General features: G+C 35.7%; 2 protein-coding genes across 2 annotated transcripts; one reads left to right on the top strand and one right to left on the bottom strand.

Annotated features, from left to right (window-relative positions):
• Positions 1 to 359: 359 nt before the first annotated feature.
• LOC119633538 lies at positions 360 to 4,617 on the top strand. The gene is made up of 7 exons (XM_038027141.1): positions 360 to 768; positions 929 to 1,093; positions 1,168 to 1,543; positions 1,598 to 1,833; positions 1,915 to 2,076; positions 2,161 to 2,778; positions 4,145 to 4,617. Exons 1-7 carry the CDS (start codon positions 504 to 506, stop codon positions 4,615 to 4,617), a joined length of 2,295 nt encoding a protein of 764 aa, XP_037883069.1. The 5' UTR covers positions 360 to 503.
• A 6,380-nt stretch (positions 4,618 to 10,997) lies between these two features.
• Positions 10,998 to 12,300, bottom strand: LOC119633569 (glycoprotein 3-alpha-L-fucosyltransferase A-like). Its single transcript, XM_038027184.1, has 4 exons — positions 12,066 to 12,300; positions 11,784 to 12,009; positions 11,530 to 11,713; positions 10,998 to 11,465 (listed from the first exon to the last, which is right to left on the bottom strand). Exons 1-4 carry the CDS (start codon positions 12,163 to 12,165, stop codon positions 10,998 to 11,000), a joined length of 978 nt encoding a protein of 325 aa, XP_037883112.1. The 5' UTR covers positions 12,166 to 12,300.
• Between the last annotated feature and the right edge of the window lie 7,510 nt (positions 12,301 to 19,810).

Consider the following 19,810-nt stretch of genomic DNA (forward strand, 5'->3'; position numbering starts at 1 on the left):
TGTATTGTATAACAATAGTAAAGTCTTATCAACTTTCAAAAACTATTTTTAAACGGAGTCCGAATTATGTTTATATTCCGTTGAAACATAATTTCGTTGCTTTGTGTAGCGCATTGTTTGAGCATGAAATTTTATCAGTAAAAAAAACCGCACATATTTGTGCGGGTGACCATTTCAAACGGTTTTTAAATGCGCTTACAAATGCGTCGTGAATATATTCACATGTTAAGTAAATGTGTGTTTGTGCGAAAACATAGTCATTAGCGTACGCGTACATAACCCGATAAGGATGCCGAAGCGAGTTCAGAGCCTAATGTGTGCTTAAAAATCTGAGACTTCTATCAGTAGTGCGAGTAATTTTCAAAGAGTAAATACATTGAAAACAGCAGAATATGCCTTAAAAATTTATTGAAATTCATATAAAAACAACAACAAACGCCAGCAATACACAACAAGTGATAAAATTAAAAACGCACAAGAGATCATAGAGAATAAATGAAATTATGACGCCAGCTAAGATTTGGAGGACGCACCTGTCTTTGCTAATGCAATTAATTTTTTTGTGCTTTGTCCGCATCGAAAACGGAAGCGCGAGTCCATCGCGTGTGCGTTGCGAAAAACCGGACATGATACCGAACGGAAGCTATCGATTGAGACGCAACAATATGGTGATGCGTATCACCTGTAATGTTGGCTATCAGTTACAAGGTTATCGCCTAATCAGTTGCGTTCGTGGCAAATGGTCAGAGGAGAAACCAGTCTGCGCAAGTATGTAAATAACGGAAATAATAGTTCACTTTGTTTTTCTATTATGACTATTGTGGAATTGTGTACGTATGTGTGTGTGTGTGTGTGTGTGTGTGTGGCATTATGATTCATCCGCGATGTTCATGCCACAAAATTATTTTGTTTTGTTGACATTTTTTAGAAAAAGGCTGCAAAGAGGTTTTAAAGGCACCCGAAAATGGTCAAATTCATGTTGAAAATGAGTTAAAAGCCATCCTATACTGTTTGGATGATTATAATTTAGCTGGAAATCGTTATACGTACTGTAACGGTACACATTGGGATCGTCCCATTGGCAATTGCCGCGGTAAGCTAAGGTGTACTTAGAAATTTTTTAGCATACAACTAAGTAACGATAATTTTTGTGCCTACCTGATGCAGCTCCTAAAAATGTAGTCCAACATTCTTGCGATTTCGAGACCGACGATATATGCGGTTGGGTTTATGAGCCTCGTGACGGACTCGAATGGAAACGTGTTATAGCGGCTAATGTTTTTACCACTTTCCGTACGGGACCACGACACGATCACACCACTTTGACAGCTAATGGTGGCCATTATATGCTAATGGAAAGCTTAACCCGTCAAAATACTCCAGTGATTCTAACATCGCCGATCTATGAACGGGCGTTATCATTGAAAACTTCATGCTGCTTTCAATTTTATTACTTCATGTACGGAGCAGGTGTCGGTAGCTTATACGTAATTTTAAAACCGATATCGATCAGCTTGGAGGATATAGTGAATAAAAGAAAAAAGTATAAATGCCTTATGCTATCACTTTGTATATTTATTTATAGTTTCGTCTATAGTTTCATTAAATTCCAAAAGACTGGTAATCAGAACAATTTGTGGAATGAAGCGCACTTCAGCATCGAGGAGTTGGAAGAGGACTTTCAAATTGTGTTTGCGGCTAAAGGAGGCCAAGGCCATTTAAGCGATATTGCCATTGATGATGTTCACCTAATGACAGGCGATAATTGTCGTGCATTGGATAGGAAAGCAGATCCTGTTTACAGTAGCGTGGAGTATATCTCTACAACGCCGTGTAAATCATAAAACTAAGTTCAGAAAAACCAACCTTCACTAAAAACTAATATCACGCTTTTTTTTTCTTTTTTCGATTTAGATGAATCCATATATGATACTCAGTCGTGCGTGGGACGTTGCAATGACATAAATAATAGCACAGATGCTATGTATTTACTCAACCACTTAATGGGCCTTTGTGATTGTAATATTGGTTGTGAGGAAACGTGTTGTCCTGATTTTAAAATTGTCTGCTTAAGTGGTACAAATTTCAATTTCAAATTTGTCTATAACAAGGTGCTATGTTTAGCGAATAATTAATAATATTTTTTTTACCTATATACAGAAATATTTATGGAATCCACTACGATGGAATCAGATGATACTAAGGCTGGGGAAACTATAGAACCGGAAACTGGTTTTATTTACAAATCAACAGCAAGATCGTTAATTAGCAGTACTTCCAAAGCGCCTGTCAATGTTACGAGCACTAGCACTACGCTCCAAACTGTACAACCGATGGAGTTTACAACACCGTCTAAATCGAGTGCTGTAACATCAACTACAACAACAACGACTACTACAAGAAGTACTTTAAAAACTATCCCTACTACAATCACAGTAACTACTTCGACAACCACGCCCTCTAATACAATAGCAATTGTTACGACTACTTCTAAACCGACAACTGCGAGCCAGAAGTCTACAACAGCAACAACAATTGCTACCACTCGCAGGTCAACGACTTCCACTCAAAAAACAACCATAACTGCTGCTACTAGCCGTAGATCAACTACCACAACTCGAGCAATAACTACAACAAGTCGTAAACCAACTACAATTACTCCTCGAACAAGTACAACAACGCGCAAAACACTCATTATCAAAGCAACAACAACAACGCCCTTAACACTAACAATACCACTTGCAACGATTACAACAACAGAAAATTCAACAAATCTAGGTAAGAATCACACAAAATACAACTTTTTTTCTGCATCAATTCTAACTGAGCCGACTTGTGTTTAAAAAAAAAGTGTCAGAAGAAATTTTATACATGATCAGAGCATATACATGTATATGGAACGAAACATTTAGACTTGAACATTGTTTGATGTGAGTCTGATGGCTCAAGAGTTCAAGAATTTTTCTCTAAATAGATCGACATGCATGAGTGCGAGGTCAACTTACCTCAATCCATTGTGGTTTATAGTAACTGGCAAAGAAATTAATGCAAAAATTGTTGAAAAATTCTTCGTACGCTTAGCCCACATCGGGCCATCGGGAAATTTATGTATCATTTTTCAAACCGGCTTAATTTTTACATCCAAGATTAGAGCAATTTCTTCGGAACAGATTTTTTTTTTAAATTTCAAAAATATGCAGAAAATGGGCGGAGCTGAATCAGGTGCAGGTAGGTCAATTGCGAAATGATACAAGTCGAATTGCTGGAAGAATGAATGTAGGATAGAAAAATGCACTGTTGTGAACAAAAACCAAATTCTGACCGTAATTCGGGCTAATCTCTTCAAGTAAAGAGTATTCTTTGTTAAAAGTTTCGTCTGCTAGTGGGAGTTCTTCTTATTCCATCATGCAACAATGAGCGAAGAAATCTTACTCTCACTACATTCTGACTTTGAAACTATGATACCATCGAGGACGACTCTAAAAGATGCCTATAGTGCCGAAACGTTTGTAGAGTTTTCAATAAAGCCGAAAGCCTTAGACGCTTTAAGTGTTTAAGTGCTTTAGTAGGTTTGAGAGGTCGGGATTATTTTTAAATAAAATATTTAAGCGATTAAGTAGTAAGCAGATGTATCCAACACCAGGAAGGACTTCCGATAAATCCAGCTTTTATTGTAGTAATCAATTCGCAATCATTTTCTAAATCCAAGCTTGTCTGTTTGTCTGTCCGGTTGTCTGTCTTGCTTTCTTGTGTTCAACCTTCAAGCCGCAGTTTTTGACATATATTTATGAAATTTGGTAGACTGACGTGTTTTGGCCCAAAGACGAATGCTATTGGAAATGATTCGGATCGAAGCACATCGTCGCTCACTCATAACTGTAGGGTGGTGCGGGGGTATTTAATAGTCAGCCGCGCCCCTCCATTGTGTTTTTACTTGTTTCATTTTTTTTTCCAAAGCAAATAAAAACAGTTGTTGATGTTAAATTTCGAAGGCATCTGTTCGATTAGGCTTATCCATAATATATTTGCTGATGTAAAAAACTATTCGACTAATGTCATTTTATTCGGGCACGAAAAATTAGCTTACATTCTGGGCCGTGAGTATCGTCTTTCAAATTTGTATTATTTTTATTTTATATTTTAGTGAACAATACGACGAACAAACCATCGACAAAATCGAAAACAATGGTATTCATTGTAGATCATGACGACATATCTAATCCAGATGTTATAAGGCGTGGTACCGATCTGTTATATTGCACGCTTGCTATCCTATTGACTGTCATTCTATGCGTAGTTATGTATCGGCGGTGCGGCAATCGTGCTGTACACTGGTCTATGATACGTTTTAGTCGCAACAATAGCGGTGATGAGGAAACATCATCGATAATAGGAACTTTTAATCAACCCCAAAGCAAACCATTATCATATCGTTGTAAGAAAATTGGAAAAACTGCTAAACGAAAATTTCATTTTACATCATCGAGTTCGAACTCTCATAGAAACGATATTAGAACGCCTTTGTGGGAAGATGATGAAGACGATGACGAGGGTGGCGATGTACCGAATACGAATGGAAATCTATCAATGAAAAATAAATTGTTCACTGAATTGTAAACATGATTCCTATATAAAATAAGTTTTAAATAACCTTTGAGTATATGTTTGTATTAAGGATTGATTACTTTCTCAAAATGAATCCGAACGCGTTTAAGTTAAAACAAAAAGTTATAAAAATGTTTATACGTTTTTTTGCTCTGGCATATCAGTGACTTTCATCTCATCAACAGTGTATTAATCTCGTTATTCTCTCAACAAGTATTATGAAAACTGTAAAGCTGTTGTGTATTTTAGTAAAAACTCAATAATAATAACTAAGATACAAACCGAACCAACTTCAGTATATTCAGCAAATATCTTTGGTTAACTTTTAGAAAATCAATCTTTCAGTGGGAACACTCTACTCGCATGAGCAAAGTAGATCCCAATCTTATTTTTTTCGGTTTCTTCACCGATGTAGGCGTAGCTGCAACCGTATGCCACACATTTTATTATTTGAAGAAACACATCAAGCTAAAGGCATATGAGCCTCAATTTTCTCAGCGTAAGACTTGTGAAATGGCCGTAGTCCACAACGTAGTAGCCAAGGCGATCACATACAAAAGACAGTAGTTTACTTTTTATTACATACCAGATGTTAGTCTGAATGATGATAATGTATCAGTTTGAGATTATGATTGTGGGATGATCACGCGATTATAGGCTGTAATGAGAAGAACAGACACTGCGTAGGTTTCCCTTTGTTCGGAAGACATGGTCTGATATCATGGCTGCATGGCGTTGTGCAGTCCCTCCGGAATATCAGTGGCCAGCAAACTCCTGCTGTCTAACTAGATAGATAGTGCAATCCTTGTGTGTGACGCAATATTCATTCCCTATGCAAGCCGACATCGTAAACTTAAGGCTTTCGTAGGCAAACTTAACGTATTCAGATGATTCTGCTAGACAGACTTATTCTCTCTCAGACTAGCTCTTATTATGCTTTTATTTTTTGCGCTGTTGAACGACATTTCAATGCGTCTGAATGAAAACAAGGTGGTGGCCTAGTACTACTAGTTCAGTGTCACCTGTGAGTATTTGTAATTTTAAGAAGCGCAACTCAAACAGATTGTCAAGATTTGGCAACAAACTTATGCAGCGTAGGAAAATGTAACTTTTTGGCATTTTCTTAACGTTCTTAGTTCAATGGTATTTATCTTACCATTGCTCTCTTAAGCGAAACAAAAGCTTAAATATATAACAAACAGTAACTGTTTTTGGCAGCTTTCGTGAGGTTTGCTCTGAAATTAACTTACATTTACAGTTTACCATAAATATATCGCGCCGTCTCTTTAAAATGAAGTTAATAGCTGCCAAGGTTTTTAGTGCTAAGTAAAGCACTAGTTTCCATCGAAATGCTTAAGACTTGGCTTAAACCGAATTTGACATATGTGCCTGTGTTTATTGCTCTTGTTGTTGCATTATGTACAGAATGTCTTTTAGAAACTTAATCTGATGCGATAGTTGCTATGAGCTACGGCCATTGTTGTCTTTATAAGCATAATCACAAGTAATATAAGAAGAAATATTCTATAAATTCATGTTGTAATAGTTTCCAGGCAACGTTAATGTACACACGCTCTAAATAATCCTGAGTTCTAATAAATAATAAACACAATAGCATTTGTAATGCTTTCACGGAAGGAGTCTTCTAACGCTGCTCACTGTTGATTGACCAAAGCGGAAAGGTGCAAAGCTTGGCTATTTCTTTTTTCTCTCCTTTTAAACTTACGGCGTATATGCGCATACCTTGAAATCAAGCCGTGGGCGATACAGTTTTACATTGAATGTATTGCTATGTACTGACACAGCAAGATTTCTATGAATTATTACAATGACCGCCGAAGCCGTTGCCATCGCGTTCTATTACCTACTGACAGTAATTGTTTTATTGACATTGATTGACAGGCTAAACCATTATGGGTTTTATGCAATTGTTGCTACAGATGTGCATGTTTTGTTATACATGCACAAAAAGAAGCTACAATAATTCAGTTGCAAGGAACCGTCACGTTACGTTAGCTACGTCAGTTCTCTTATATCAGAACGTTAGCTTTGCAAATAATGACCGCCGTATACCATTCAATAGCAGCAGAGTTCTGCGTCAAAACATGAATCAAATTAAACGAATACTTAGAAAATGGTAAAAAGGATTTCAACTTCATTGTGATAGATGCCATTCCTAACGAGTTACCCCTTTTTCCGTTGGCATTGCAATCACTGGGAACCATCACTATTCATACCTAACAAGCTTACCGTTTATACATTCCTACCTATTGAACGTACATAACATTAGCTAATGTAAGCGATATCATGTTACACACAAATAGATTTACTACCTGTTGTATGTTTGTATTTTTATGCAAGTTCCCTTATCGAATTTACAGTCACTTTCAAAAAAAAAAGTACACTCATAGTTGTTATTGATGAAAACGTAAAAAGATAAGACATATGTAACGAGGGTAAGAAAGGGTGTATTTCGGTTAATTAACGGAAAGATAACTGCATCATCCCTTAACACTTATTTCTCTGAGAGAACAGTAAGTTTAGTACCATGTTAAAGATGAATAGATCGTCAGACCAATATCAATAAATTAATAGTGTGTATGTATACCACCGAAATCGAAATATAAAAAAATCAGTGCGACAAGGCAGAATGAAACCTTAAGATGTATATGAGATGCACTCACTATTAGGATAGCAAAGTGCACTATAATCTAAAATTAAGCAAGGGCCGAAGAAACTATTTAACTGATTACATCCCTCGATAGGCTTTTTTATTCGAAATTGTTCCTAAATATGCTAAGAGCACACCTTTTCTATCTATGTATATTAAACTATAAGGTATGTTTAATAACAAGCTGAAACTCTTACCTTCTTATGGTGATCCTAGACAACGATCATTGACCGACGAAGAGGCTTGACTATCTGTAACTTGGCAACTGGCTTTTCTCATACATAACTTAGGAGTGCACTGGAAAAACTTTTGTTTTCTTTATAAAACAGCAACTCTTTTCTCAAAAGATTGCTTCTATGGAGGAAATACACGGTAAGTGAAACAAGGTCAGTTAGGCTGTAGAATACCTTGAAGTTTTATTAGTCGGGAGAATAGAGAAGGCCGAGCCACCTCTCACTACGGACGTGCATATATCTTGAGAAAGGATAGGTTGGACGGTCACAAAGCTTTGTAGTCTAAGTTTAATCTGCACGGCCTCAACGGCGCACTCACTTTATGAAAATTTTTTTTATATAAGATTCCAACGTTTATCTTTTGTCGATTGTTCTCCAAGCGGAGCACGTCGCTGGCTTCATTGCTTATAAAAAGTGGAATGAATTGATTATAGTTAGTAATGTTACAATTCAAAGTTGACGATAACATGTACACGATCATTGTAAAGGTTATTTCGATTAAGCCAGGACCATTTCTCTCGCCCTCCTAAATCTGTTTTTAGTTCAGCTAGGAAATTTAACATTTAATTTATTTATACATAGATAACGAAGTTAAACAAACCGAGCTCGGAAATAGACATAAGCTGATTAGAAATATATTAAAAAAATTTAATTTACCAAAATATTAACTTAATAGCTATGACACTTATCGTCCTCGAGTTTATCGAAATTTTCTTTTTTTTTTAAATGAGCAATTATTCAGAGTACACTCGCCATGCGTGCAATACGGCGTCTGTCAGACAGAAGTGAGAAAAAAGAAGCAGCCTCGTGGACACATGCTCAATTGGTAAGTTTTATATCTTCACAAATTTAGCACTCACTATAGATACGAGCAAATATGCTCTATCGCATTGAGATCTTAACCTGCGACCACTAACTTGTTGATTCTTATCTACTTAGCTATTCTTATATGTTGAGATGGTTACTTTACACGCAGCTCCTCAACTTTAGATTTCCTGTCGTACTAAACAAAATGAAAATAGGATCAGTTTTAACTTTGTAAGGCCGTGGCCAATTTTCCCCATTTTTGAGCAATGAGGGAAGGAAGGAGGTCGTCAACAAAATAAATTTAGAAAAACTCAGTCTTCTCTCCCATGCATACAGACACACAAACGGGCATACGCGTCTAAATCGATTTGATATTTGACACTGATCGAGAACATATATATACTTTGCGGAATTTCTGAAGCTTGCTTGTTGCAAACATTATCAAAACATGAACAAGTTCTTTCGGTGGTGCGTATGAAAAATTGATATTTCGCAAGCACTGTTTTTTACTGCAAGCAAAACCTCTGATAGTAATAGAATAAGGCAACGAACCAAATCATTATGAGAACAGAATGTGATCTGATCAGCTTATCAAACTATATAAAGAAAAAAATAGTGGCACGGAATTGAATAAGTTTGCTGGGCTAGACTAGGCGAATCTCTCCTAAAGAAGAAACAAATCAAATATTAATTTACTTTATTCCGAAGAGCTAATGGCATTTTTAGTTGAACAATTTGCTTCTATTTAAGGCCAATAAGACGCTCGCCCTGACTCATTAAAAAGGACTTTTGTAGCTGGGCCACTTCTGCAGTAAGAATCTGTTATAATTTATTACACAATAATACATTGGAAACAAAAAGAACAAGAACACGTACACACTTATCTTCGAAGTAAGAAAAATCTATCCATTACAGAATTATGGATTTTCATCTCTACTCTTTTATATGAAGTCGCCGCATGCATACTCATATTAATATATAATAGCTTTTTTATATATAATAGTTTAACATTTGTATAGATATCAGTGTAACATGCATGTACGCTTTCTGGTAACAAATTTTATAATTTCATTCAGAGCAACGTCACTTTCTTTCAAATATAATTGAATGTTTCTTAAACATGTAATTCAATCTCTAACGGTTCGTTTTACTTTTCATTTTCATTTACATTACTTGACGGTTACTGCGTCCTTCTTATGACTTGCAGTAATAACTTTTATGTTGTAGATAGTATAATAAACTATTATTGTTTTAAATTAAAGGAACTTTACTTGTCACATTTAGTGTTAACGAGATCGAAAATATTGAATAAGATCGAATATGAGAGCATTTAAAACCGTTATATATGAGTTTACGTATGCTAAACGCTTGGATTAAATTTTCAATTTTTTTTTTTATATACAATTTAAAATATAAAATGTAAATAATAAGTAAATAAATGACATAAAAATATTTTATTTTTTTGTTTCTGGCAACTCTGCTATTCGATTGTGTTTTTTACTTGCCCTTCAATTTTCTGTGAAAAATTAAGTTTTACTTAAGTAGTATTCAACTTTTGAATTGTTTCGTCATATATTGAATAAAGATTGGTGGGGATGTATGCAATGAATGCAATTAGCTAAGTGTTTAACTCCCTTACTTGGGATTCAGTATTTTTGCAATACTTGCACAGTTGCACTCTTGACAGTTTCCAGATGGCCCTCTATGTGAAATTGTCAGCACTATTAACAAAAGCCGGAATAATTTAGAAGTGAAATATTCGTATAATATAGACAGGTTGCAGTTTATAAAATGCAAAATACAGAGATGTTTTGTCTATTAAGGGGCCATACGTTTCTGCCGTTTGAATTTATAGTCTTGTGCTTACTAAAGTTTCTTCTCTTTGGAAGTTGTTAAAACCATAGTCACATTAACAACATTAACTTTATTTGAGTGGTGATCATGGATTGTTGTTACACAAGGTGTAGAGGAAGGAGTACAGTGGAAGAAATTTGTTACCGAAACAGTTTCCGTGTGGAACAGTTGCTGGGTACGTGAGACGTTATCTCAGCCCAAGTGTGCGAGATTTAATGGCAGGCAGGTTCGATCATATAGTCGATAGATCGAAAGGGTTGCGCTGGTCTGCTCTGAAGTGCCTTCAAAAGGACATAGACTTTTACAAGCACTTTAAACAAACACAGTCTGGCTTTAATGAAATGTAGAAAGATTTGCATAAGTTAGTTGCCAAAAAATAAGTCTTTGCGGTGCAACGCAATCTGACTTTCAGTATGTTATGAAATGATTTTATTTGACATAGAAATCTATTTAAATATAAATCAAAAACGGATTTGAACTTTTAAATATCTAAATCTGCGCTGAGATAAAGCTCACCGGCTTTCCAAATTTCGTCATAAGTTCGAACACTACAAGTATCCTCCATCTTGTAAATTGTGTCGCCCCGCAATCTCAATTAACTCAGAAGAAATTAACTGAGAAAAGAGCAGATCAACTATGAAACTTTTAAATAACGGAATAGTTCTTCGTTGGAAGTGTACATTTTGAAACATCGACTTAGTTTCGGCATAAATAAATTTTAGTAATCATACTTGTAGCGTGAAAAAAATGAATTAATAAAAGTTGACGAAAGAACAAGATCAAAATGCTTGCAGCGTGAGCCCCTCCAGGGGGGTTGTCTTCTGTGGTCAGTTCCGGCAGACATCCGCTCCATTCCACCAATCCGTGAAGTCTGTGTACCAGCGGGGGTTACGCAGTGAATCTTCATCGTGCAGCAGGGCGCATACGCGACACCAAAAATACGTGTTTATAAATTCCCCCGTTCCTTGCCAATCAAAATATGTGTTATACAGGCTATCGTTTTTATCCAATATATGCAAATAATTGGCCAATTCTTCGGGCGAGGCAAACTGATCTACATGTATATAAGAGTTGAATGGGGCAATGACTGCGTAGTCTTCCGGACTTGCCCCCATAACAATGGGTAATATGTTGTGATTTAAAGCGTTCGCAAAGAATTTCTCAGTCACATAATCTTTACAGTTGCGATTTTCAAATGCGAGATAAAACTTGTAATCACGCTCCAACATTTCAAAACATGCATCGGCCGTTTCTTGCGGACATTCATAAGGACCGCAACTACCATATATGTCAACCTTAGAGGAAAATACAGTGAAACGGAAGAAAACACAAAAGATCGTCGTATGTATGTGCATTTACTTCGATATGTTCGCCTAACGCTTCCGCGTATTCTCGCCGATTGTTGTTTGCGAAACAATTTGATACGACCCAAGCTACCGTTTTCGTTTTATTACTTGCATAATTGCGATCCTGTTGAATTTGTTTGACGCGATCGTCATAGTATTGCCATTTACCATAGGGAGTTACGATATCACTATCACGTCTATAAGAGTGATAACTTGCTTAATGCATTTCCCCCGTCTTGTGTTTTACTGAATATCGGTGAACATTACCTGTATGTTGCCGTCCAATTCACGGACACGGCTTCTTCAAAAGAACTGGTAGAAGCACTTTCTAAGAGATAAATCATTATGACTTGGCGAGAATTGAATGGACGACTAAACGTGCTTGGTACATAATCTTCACATAAAATCATATCAGCTACCTCGGTGTAGTTTTCAAGAAAAGTAACCATACACGTGTCCACCGGACATTTCCAGCGCAGAAAGACTTCGCGTCCTAAGAGAATGAATAATTATGTTTACGCAGTTTTGAAAATTATTATTTGAACATACCCGAATCTTCAACTTGCAGTGAATTGAAAGAAGTCGCCAAGAGAATGGTTTTCAGCTTTCCACTGCCCTTAATTACCTCATAATCGGGCGGCACGTACATAAGTTGATTTATAATACGATCGCTAGATGAATCTTGAAATGGGAAGAGCGCCGAACTCGAAAGAAAAGCTCCTTCACTCTTAAGCGCCTTGTGTAGAGCCGTGGATTTCGGATAAGTACCATTTTCAAAAAACCAAGGTTTAACGTAATTCTCTGAAGCAATTTGCTGTTTTCCTTGCAACAGCTTAAAACCGAACACAAGCACCGGAACACAAATTATTATACGATAAATATATTTATTCTTTTTTTTTTGTTTGTTCGAAATAAATTTATTTAATGATATTTTCATGTCTACTCGAATGAAATCAAACGTGTGCCATTCGCGACAATTTTCTCTTGTTGAAGACGTAAAATATAGGTTTACGTTTTCACTTTTAAAATATCTGACATATTATTTCTTCTTCTTCTTCTGGGAGTGAACAAATCAATAACTTGTAATTTACTGTGTTGAGTTAAAACATTTCCACGTTAACACAATGTTCTGTTTATGGACTTTAATAAAATTGGCGTTTAACTTGATATATATAATATATAACCTTAAAAATCACAATTCAATGGTACGAACTTACTCTAAAAGAACCTTCAATAAGAACCTAAAATTCACGAGAAGACGATCTACGTTACACTGGCGTCAGAAGTGAAATTGTGATTTATAGGGAAAAGGACGCTGAAATTAGGAGATCTAAATGCGGAACAAAGTAAACAGGGGTTGGGTGAAACGAATGTATGGACAGCCGATCTTAAGACTGAAATAAAATAGCATCTATGTGAACAATTGGAAAAGAAGGGAAAGAATATTGCGGTATGCGAGTTCCATGGCAATGGTGACGAAGAGGAAAAAAAGAAATGCAGGAGAAACATGGCGAAGAAAACAGCGAAAGTGATGCAAATGCACAGCAAGCCGCTATTACGCTACTCATGGAGCAAATGCAACAACAAACGCAAACAGAATATCAAGAAATAGCATTAATTGTTGAGAAGAGATGGCGTCAGAAGTTCAAAAACAAGAGCAAGAACAGCTGCAAATGGCGGCAAAAAGCAGTCAGCAACAACGATTGGCGGCACCGAAAGCCGAAATAGGATCAGCGTTCGACGAACAACACCAGTTAATGGAGTTGAAAGTTGAGGTGAAGTCTCAAGAAATACAAAAGATTTTTACAGAGAAGGTATCTAAAGTATTTGTACAGCTTGCACCCAAATTGGAAGCTCCCGCCGGGAAAGTGATTGAACCAGTGAGTCAGTTTGACGCCAGGGTGGAAACTTTAGGAGAATAAATTGCTAGAACGTTAACCCTGTTTGCAACCCTGTGAAATGAAATGCGTGCCTTGAAGTAAACAATGGCTAATTTGCAAGTCATTGTTGCAGGTAGATTCAAACTCTCCCAATTGGGGAATGCGTTTCTGAAAGTAAAGCCGACGCAATAAGCAGCCTGCCGATAACGATAACCATGCAAAACTATCACGAGGATAACTCACAGAATCTATCGGATCCACGATTTTAATTTACATTAGTCAGAAATGGGTATCTATACCTACGCCGAAGCAGAGCTCGCCGGTTTCCCAAGTTTCTTTATAAGATTGAAAACTAAATATTTTGCCTTAGATTATCACCTTTCTATAAGCAGTGTCTTACGGCAATCTTCTTTCATCTAACTTAGAGAACAGCTGCTTAACTAAAGAGCTTAGTTCACTTAAGTTCTTTTTTTGTAGAACTTATTTAGTCCGTACCCCACCTGAACAAAGAAGATTCGAGCTTAAAGTTAAGGACGATTAGAGATTCGTTAGAAACTTCAGTTCGGCATTAAAAAGAAAAGGAGAAGCATGAAATGCTATATAATGGCGTATGTAACCATGGCACAGCTTTGCCAACGTCGAACAATAGAAACGTTACAGATGTAAAGATGTTGACGAAGTTTGTGATGTTTATAGAAAATGGAGCGTGCGTCAAGAATCCTTTACGGAGTGTTGGTTTACGTGTGAAATATGCGGCCAATAGCCGTAAGCATGTATGCCTACAGAGACGCGTGCATGCCTTTGTGCAAACATTAATAGTATATAGCGAAAAGATTGCTTTCTCGTTAGCTGGGATGGCTTTTTATAATTCGCAGAGTTATGTTTTCTAAGAGCTATGTGTTATCATGCCGCGTACCCTTTCACGACGAAACTGAACAATTACGTTTTTCTTATTGACGTTTGTTTACTTAAAAATGACTATGAATCGATTCGTGGCATGTAACATATGTTCTTTACTTTCGCTGCGATGAGCTTGATTGGTACCTGCCTCGAAGTTCAAGCTGACCTCTTTTTAGTTAGAAAGTTTACTGAGCTTTTCATTCGAGAAATTGTGAACTCAGTTGTGATTAACAAAACGTTGCTTATACTTCTCTATCCGTACAAAAGAGAGAATTGTTGATATTAAACGCGAACATTTCCTTTTTTTTTGCAATACTTAGCATCAACGATAACATTGAGTTAAGCATGATGACAAAAACGATAAGAATAACATCCATTTTTAATCATAACAATGAAAATATTGCGGATACATATGATTGCATGTGTAAGCAAAAAGCGACATGTACACATATATATATATAAAGTTCATTTATTTGTTATTATTGTTACTACATTACTATTATTGATGCTGTCGTATTGAATTTGCCGCAGAGACGACATTGATTGCTTTCCACTTCATCGTTATTATCGAGCAAATTGATAAATAGAGGTAACAGAGACTCCACGAATACTTCATATATATATATATATATATATGTATGTATTCATATGTATGTAGAAAGCCATACGCTTATGGAAATGTATGCAATCTTGCATATGTGCGTACCTACCTGTACATATTTATATGTTTTGTTATTGTTTTTGCTTTATTTATTTATTTATTTTTTTTTTTTTGAACCTCAGGCATTCGCAACAGCTGAGATCAATATTTTTAGTACACAAGCTTCTTCTTCCATTTGTTGCATAACAAAATAAACAACGTAACAAAATGTTTATAGAATTCTGCTTAAATAATAGTAACATTTTTCAGATTAAACAATGAGATGAATGGGAAAAACTAATCCGTAAGATAAACAAAGGAAATATTTAATCCGAAATTTGAAGGTAAAATTCATCATTGAATTTGTCATCAACTTTCGACTTAGTCCCCCCACCCGTTTCACAACGATACCAACTAAATATTAGCGCGATAGGAAAAAGAAAATCAACTTTGCTTTCAATTAAGGATGACGAGAGTTTATTTCATCGCTAGCGGTACAGAAACACGAGGAAGGAGCTAATTTCTCCAATGAAGTTGACAGAAAGTCTTCATAGATTTGCTGAAAAGAAACTAAAGATTTGTGCAGCGAGTCTTAGTAATTCTAAGGAAAAACGTAAGACAACTTGTAAGTTATGGTACCATCGCTTGATAATGCCTTTTCCGATGAATAACGGTACAAAAGGACAGTGGAAGAAATGACACGTTGGTGGAGAGAGAGGAACTGAGGGAATTTATGCGGTGCGAACGCCATAAATACGCAGAGTGTCTGTCTGTATGTTTCGTATCACAGCACAGCACAAGGCACAAATATTTTCGTGATCAAAATAAAATTAACAAATTATTGCAAAAAGTGCAAAGGAAAACTTTATATATTATACGTAACGCATATGTGTGCAGTTGCAATTGTAACCTTGTAGCATAGTAAAAGGAATGCGTTCTAAGCTTTCGGTATTGTTTCTCTTCCATTTTTTATTTTTTTTTTTTATTTTTTTTAATTTGTGACGAATTATTCAAAATATTTCCTCAATGGGGCGACTGCTTTGGTAGCCAATAAATTATTAACTGACTTGTATGCCTCTTGCCTGAGGCTACTTAGAATGCACGCTATGACTTAGAATGGCGGTTTATGCAACCGCGATTCCCAATACATGCACAAGTATTTATGCATTTGTATTAAGGTGGAAGCGCAAGCTTATCGTTGGCAATAAATTGCTGTAATTTATTGGCCGCGTAACATTTTAAGGAATTTCAGCGCAAAATTTCTTCAACTACTCTTATGTTTATTGCGATTGTCGGATGACGTGCCTGAAGTGACACGTTTGCGCAAATACATGCCTAACTCATCCCCCTTTCGTTGAACTACTTCATCACTGAAATGGCACTTGAAGCATAAAAACTTAAAAATAAACTTCCGATCTTTGTTGTTATTGTTAAACAATTTCTTTTTATATTTTTATTTTTTTGTTAAGTCTTTCTTTGTCACACCTTGTAATGAACTAACTAAACGCTATATAGACTTGCTTGATATAAAAAGCACCCCCTCCCCCCCCTCGACGCATTATGAAACGATAAGAACTTGAAAGCAAACCACAAAATCAACACAGTCCGCATAAGTGCATGTATGTACGTATACATACATCGTCTAAGAGAATGTATGAATGTATGCTTCGTATGCATGTGAGCATATATTAAGTTAATGTTCACTTTCACACCTAAAAGTTGTGAAAATACTTACACACATAATATAGTATAACGACTTGCACCATAGGGTTGTTATGGGTTGAATGTCTTTATAATATAACCATTTATATATATATATATATATATATATATAAATATCCCTATATATAAGCGAATGTGTGAACACGAATGAATACATATATATATATGTGTAAGTGTAATGTATATGTGTGTTTCAATGTGTCTGATTATGCAATGGTCATGTGCAAAACTACTGGAGATTCTTATCATCAAAAGTGGTTAGATACTTGGTCGGTGGTCGATATCGTATACTATCTTTATGCTGTCTTTTTCATGCTGAGTGAAAGTATGTGTATATATAGTATGTGCAGCTATGTGGCAGTCATTATACGATTTATATGTGGACATTTACAATTTATTAGCCTGCAATTTCTTTAGTCACCAAGACGTCACCTTAACTTAAGATTTATGCGATGCTGTTTACTGTTTGCGTAGATAACCCAAACACTGTTCCTCGTGGATCATATGTATTTGCAATTTTCTATTCTGGCACATGTGTATTGCTAACTAAACTATACTTACTTATTCTATTAGTCCCCTGGAATATTTAGTTTCACTTATGAGCGTTTTTTTTTTGCAATATTATTATTGTTTTTGCTTCAAATATATGCAAACATTTTTTAAGACGACTGTTGCATGTATACACATACATATATTGAAAAATGATTTTTAAAATATTTTATCTAAACAAACGATAACAAATTACACAATTTTTACTGGCTTGCAGTCTTTTAGTTAAAGTGAAACACTTTCTTTCCCTCTTTTAAACAGTTGTGCATACAAGTTTTTTTAAGTATTCGGTTAAAAAGAAAGTCCTCTTATCCCACCATACCATATAAGCGATATGAGTGAAACTCCTTTTATTATTTTCCTTAATTAAAAAAACGCTTGTCACATAAAAACGATTCCAGGTTTGAGAGGAAAGTGAGATCAGAGCTGACGTTGTGGATGTTTCCGATTTGCCTAATTAATTCCTTCAGCTTTCCATTGGTCCAAGATCTTTGTGAGACATTGATGGTAAATTATTTGCTCTCTTCTGCAAACGGGAGTTTTCTCACGAATATTTTTAAGTTTTGTAAAATCGATTTCTTAATCTATATAATAGAAAAATCAAGAGATTTCTAAAGTCTTAGCATATTCTGTAGCATGCTGCCTATGACTCAACACTGTTTCCGCGCAACTTGTACCGTTTTCGGAACACACTGACCCAACAATTCTCAATAAACATTTCTTTCCTTTATAAGAGCAAATATGGAAATTTTTCCACGCTGCGCGCAGCGTTCACATCCATCGCATAAAATAGTAATAACAACCTGACACACTGACAAAATTGAATGCGTGCTGAAGACGTTCCAAAAATTTCTTTCCCGATAAATTCATTTCAAAATGCTGTGCGGAAAATTGCATTCGAAGAGCATTCAGTTTCCAGGTTAGCATGTGCCACATGCTGCGCCTCAATAGTTTTCTCAAGCACAATGAATTACTTATGATCTCATTTTTCTTTTCTTTTTTTTTTAATAAAGCCAATATCGTTTACCACGATAACGATCGGAAAGAAACAAGTATACCGCTCTATGTAAGATGGTTATAGCCTAAATTCTTCTTCAGTTACTCGGTGACTTTCCGTTACCGTATTCTTCATTTAAATTCCTCTATCCAAGCTTTCGAAACAGAGGAAAAAGAAACGTTTCCTAACACTCCAACAATACTCCCTAAGTAGGATACAAACTTTTATACTCATCGGCGCAAAATGGGGATTGTATTCAATTTCTTATATTATTAGCAGCGCATCCAGAAGAAAGCTATACAGACTCTATATTCCAGCCACATACCAAATCCGAGATTCATTTAGGCATATTCGTCTGTCCGGTTGTCGATCTTCTCACCGCTATAAGCGAGAATGCAATGGGCATTCTTCCGGCCGCTAAATGAATCATGACTCAATTGAAGTCTCTTGCATGCCGATTGGTATAAAAGCTGGGCCAAATAGGTCGACAGACACGCCTACCATATGACATAAACTGTAAACAGTTTTGCTTTCTTGCTGTTCTGCGCACAACTTGTAAATTACAACAGATGCGCAATAAAAACTTTAATGTATTTTCTGCAAAAATGGAAGAAATCCTCCACGCCCATCCAACATTACAGAATAGCAAAATTTAGTGTATTTTTTTTTCAAAAGATAAAACTTGTGGGTGCAAAGAATCGGTCCCAGGCAAATATAATTTCCTTACTTGTTTATATAAGCATTGAACCGCACGCTGGTTTGCCCAATTTTCCGCTTTTAAGAAAAGACAAAACTATGTTTACTTTGAAGTGCTGCCTGAACCAACTTATTTGATATATTAACATGAAACTTTACAACCACTCATCAGACAGATCTATCACCGTATTAACAACGACAAATAATTATTTCTGACGGTTTCTCTCATCCATGTGTCAAATTCGAAATATACTGACTATTTTAGCGAAGAAATCAGCGGGAAGTACAAGTAAAAAGTTTTAGTTTGACAGAAATCATCTAAGGAGATTGCATTCGCATCTCAGACCTGGCAAATTAAAATGAAAATTTTCTTACTTATCGCTAATGAGGTCAATTCTGAATCGCATCATGTTTGACGTTTGAAAAACGTTTTCATCAATTTATTGAAAATTTAAAACAACATCAAAAATTGTTCTTTAAAAACACGCATGATGAGAAGCACATATGGCTTTGTATATGAATAACGAAATGTAAATATGTGCAATCATATGTTATTTGTTACGTATTATGTCTTAATATCCATTCATTTGTCAGGTAATCCTTTTGTAACCAATTTATACTTTGTTTGCTTTTGTTTGCATACGCTTACTGCACATATTATGGGTTGCAAGTCTTTACTTGTAAAATTTAATCGTACACAATGCACAAAAACTTTGCAATGCACAGCACAGCACAGACACATATTCATTTTCATTTTCATTTTTTTTTGTTTTTTTTTTTGTTTATGGTGTTGTGAAAGCTTTCTTCTTAAAGTTCTATAGTGTTTTTTCTTTTCATTATTACTTACTTGTTTAAAATGTTTAACTTGTCCAGTATATTCGTTATCGTTACTTAGCTACGTTATATCAGA

This window comes from Glossina fuscipes, unplaced genomic scaffold (assembly GCF_014805625.2).
Source record: "Glossina fuscipes isolate IAEA_lab_2018 unplaced genomic scaffold, Yale_Gfus_2 2, whole genome shotgun sequence".
In the NCBI taxonomy this organism is placed as follows: Eukaryota; Metazoa; Arthropoda; class Insecta; order Diptera; family Glossinidae; genus Glossina; species Glossina fuscipes.